The 2,723-nt window shown below is 65.4% G+C and overlaps 1 protein-coding gene across 1 annotated transcript in view; it reads left to right on the top strand.

The window, feature by feature from the left end:
• The window catches only part of B3GNT7 (UDP-GlcNAc:betaGal beta-1,3-N-acetylglucosaminyltransferase 7), a 4,213-nt gene extending 1,505 nt beyond the window's left edge, over window positions 1-2,708 (top strand). Inside the window, exon 2 of the mRNA XM_029932869.1 lies at window positions 339-2,708. Within this exon, the coding sequence (XP_029788729.1) occupies window positions 339-1,671 (1,333 nt within the window). The 3' untranslated portion in view covers window positions 1,672-2,708. The remainder of the gene's footprint in view (window positions 1-338) is intronic.
• Window positions 2,709-2,723: the final 15 nt, after the last annotated feature.

Here is a 2,723-nt window from a genome sequence, read left to right on the forward strand (position 1 = left end):
AAGTTGGGGGTGGCCCTCATGCCTGACTAGTTGAAGGTTCAGGCACCCAGGGCAAGTGAATGCTGAGTCCCCCCTGGAGCCACGTTTTCCCATGGAATCCCAAGGGTTCCGTGTATGGGGCAGGAGGAAGACTGGGTCACTCCAGGCGCTGGAGTAGGGGGTGTGACCCGGGACTCGACCCTCCCAAGGGGGACAGCAGCCTGACTCTGCAGTGCCGGTGTTTAAACTGTGTGTCGGTGTTTAAACTGTGTGTCAAGGTTTCCCCGGTCCTGGAAGAGGGAGGGAGGGAAGGGTGGCACAGAGCGCAGGACCCTCCTCTGACCGCCCAAGGGCTGCAGGGCCCAAGTCGGTGTCCAGGCTGCACTTGCCCATCTGGGACTGCAGCTCCGAACAAAGCTGCTGGGCAAAGTCACAGGGCACAGGGCACTCACGCTCTCCTCTCTCCTCTGTGCCACCCTCCATCCCCTCACCCCCAGGAAGAAAACTGTCTACAAGAGTGTGTGCCTGTCCCTGGCCCTGCTCGTGGCCGTAACGGTATTCCAGCGCAGCCTGACTCCCAGCCAGTTTCTGCAGGCGCCCCCGCCCCCCACCCTAGAGCCACAAAAGGCGCAGAAACCAAGCGGACGCCTGGTGAACCCCAACAGTTTCTGGAGGAACCCGAAGGATGCGGTCGCCCCCACGCCCGTGGCCTCACGAGGGCCCCAGACTTGGGACGTCAACGCCACCAACTGCTCGGCCAATATCAACTTGACCCACCAGCCCTGGTTCCAGGGCCTGGAGCCGCACTTCCGGCAGTTCCTGTCCTATCGCCACTGCCGGTACTTCCCCATGCTGCTGAACCACCCGGAGAAGTGCCACGGGGACGTCTACCTGCTGGTGGTGGTCAAGTCGGTCATCACGCAGCACGACCGCCGCGAGGCCATCCGCCAGACCTGGGGCCGGGAGCAGGGGGTGGCGGGCCCGGGCCGCGGCGCCGTGCGCACCCTCTTCCTGCTGGGCACGGCCTCCAAGCAGGAGGAGCGGGCCCACTACCAGCAGCTGCTGACCTACGAGGACCGCCTCTACGGCGACATCCTGCAGTGGGACTTCCTCGACAGCTTCTTCAACCTGACCCTCAAGGAGATCCACTTCCTCAAGTGGTTCGACATCTACTGCCCCCAGGCGCACTTCATCTTCAAGGGCGACGACGATGTCTTCGTCAGCCCCACCAACCTGCTCGAGTTCCTGGCTGACCGGCAGCCCCAGGAGGACCTGCTGGTGGGCGACGTCCTGCAGCACGCCAGGCCGATCCGCAAGAAGGACAACAAGTACTACATCCCGGGCGCCCTGTACGGCAAGGCCAGCTACCCGCCGTACGCGGGCGGCGGGGGCTTCCTCATGACGGGCCGCCTGGCCCGCCGCCTGCGCCACGCCTGCGACACCCTGGAGCTGTACCCCATTGACGACGTCTTCCTGGGCATGTGTCTGGAGGTGCTGGGCGTGCAGCCCACGGCCCACGAGGGCTTCAAGACGTTCGGCATCTCCCGGAACCGCAACAGCCGCATGAACAAGGAGCCCTGTTTTTTCCGCTCCATGCTCGTGGTGCACAAGGTGCTGCCGGCCGAGCTGCTGGCCATGTGGGGGCTGGTGCACGGCAACCTCACCTGCGCCCGCAGGCTCCAGGTGCTCTGAGCCCGGCCCGGGCGCCGCCGGGGCTCCTGAGCCCTGGGAGTCATGGGGCTGGAGCCACAGAGCCAGGATGCGGACCGCGGTCCCCCGCAGGGTGGTGGAGGGTGGGGGCCGCATGTGCCCCCAGGTGGGATGGGGTGCAGGTAGCCGGAAGGGGGGCCTCCCTGCACAGAGATTCCCCAGAAAGTGGAGCGGAGGCCCAGGACCATTTGGAACCTCCCAGACAGTTCAAGGATCACCTTGGAAGTGAGGCCACCCACCACAGGTCACCCCCCGACCTGGGTTCCCAGCTCCATTCTCTGTGACCTGGTGGAGGCCCTGGTGGCCTCCGTAGGAACCCTGTGCTCAGGTGCATGCGGGTGAGGCCCGGCCTCAGATGGGCCTGTGGCAGCCCTCCTGCCTTCACAGAGAAGGTTCTGGTTCTCCCATGAAATGCCTCAGTGTCCCCGCAAGCTGCCCCTTCAGGAGAAGCTCCGCCCTGTGCAGGCTCACAGGCCCCCCACCACCACCCGATTCACAGTCCTGGCCCCCGGGTCTCCAGGAGATGGAACCTCAGAAGGCCCTCAGCGCCACCCCTGCCCCCAGACTCACCAGGCATTGCCGCTCGGTGTCTGCTCGCTCCCAGGTGGCCTCAGTCCTGGCCCGGTCCCTATGACACTCCATCCGCCCCTGTCTGGACGCGCGGCTGGCCGCTCTGACTACCTCAGCAATCCTCGGAACCTCTGGACGGGCTGCAGCCCCCCACACACCCCCGGCACAGGGCCAGAGAGCAGTGCTCCGGCCACCAACCTCCCCTCCACGGTCACCGTGCTGCCCAGCAGCCAAGGGCCCCATGCGGTCCCACCGAGGCCTGGCTCCCCGGCCGGAAACAAGCTGGTTTGGCCCTGGAGTTGGACATTCCTCTATTACTGTGAAGTTTTATTTATGAAGAATTTGGAGGGAGAGAGTGCCAGGCCTCAGAAGATGGTGGTGTTCCTCCTTCCCTCACTGCAGCAAGATTCCACCTCCCTTGCCCAGTCGCCCCCCCCCCGAGCCCCCCCCCCCCCCCCCCCCCC

The sequence above is a fragment of the Suricata suricatta genome, chromosome 3 (genome assembly GCF_006229205.1).
Source record: "Suricata suricatta isolate VVHF042 chromosome 3, meerkat_22Aug2017_6uvM2_HiC, whole genome shotgun sequence".
NCBI classification, from domain to species: domain Eukaryota; kingdom Metazoa; phylum Chordata; class Mammalia; order Carnivora; family Herpestidae; genus Suricata; species Suricata suricatta.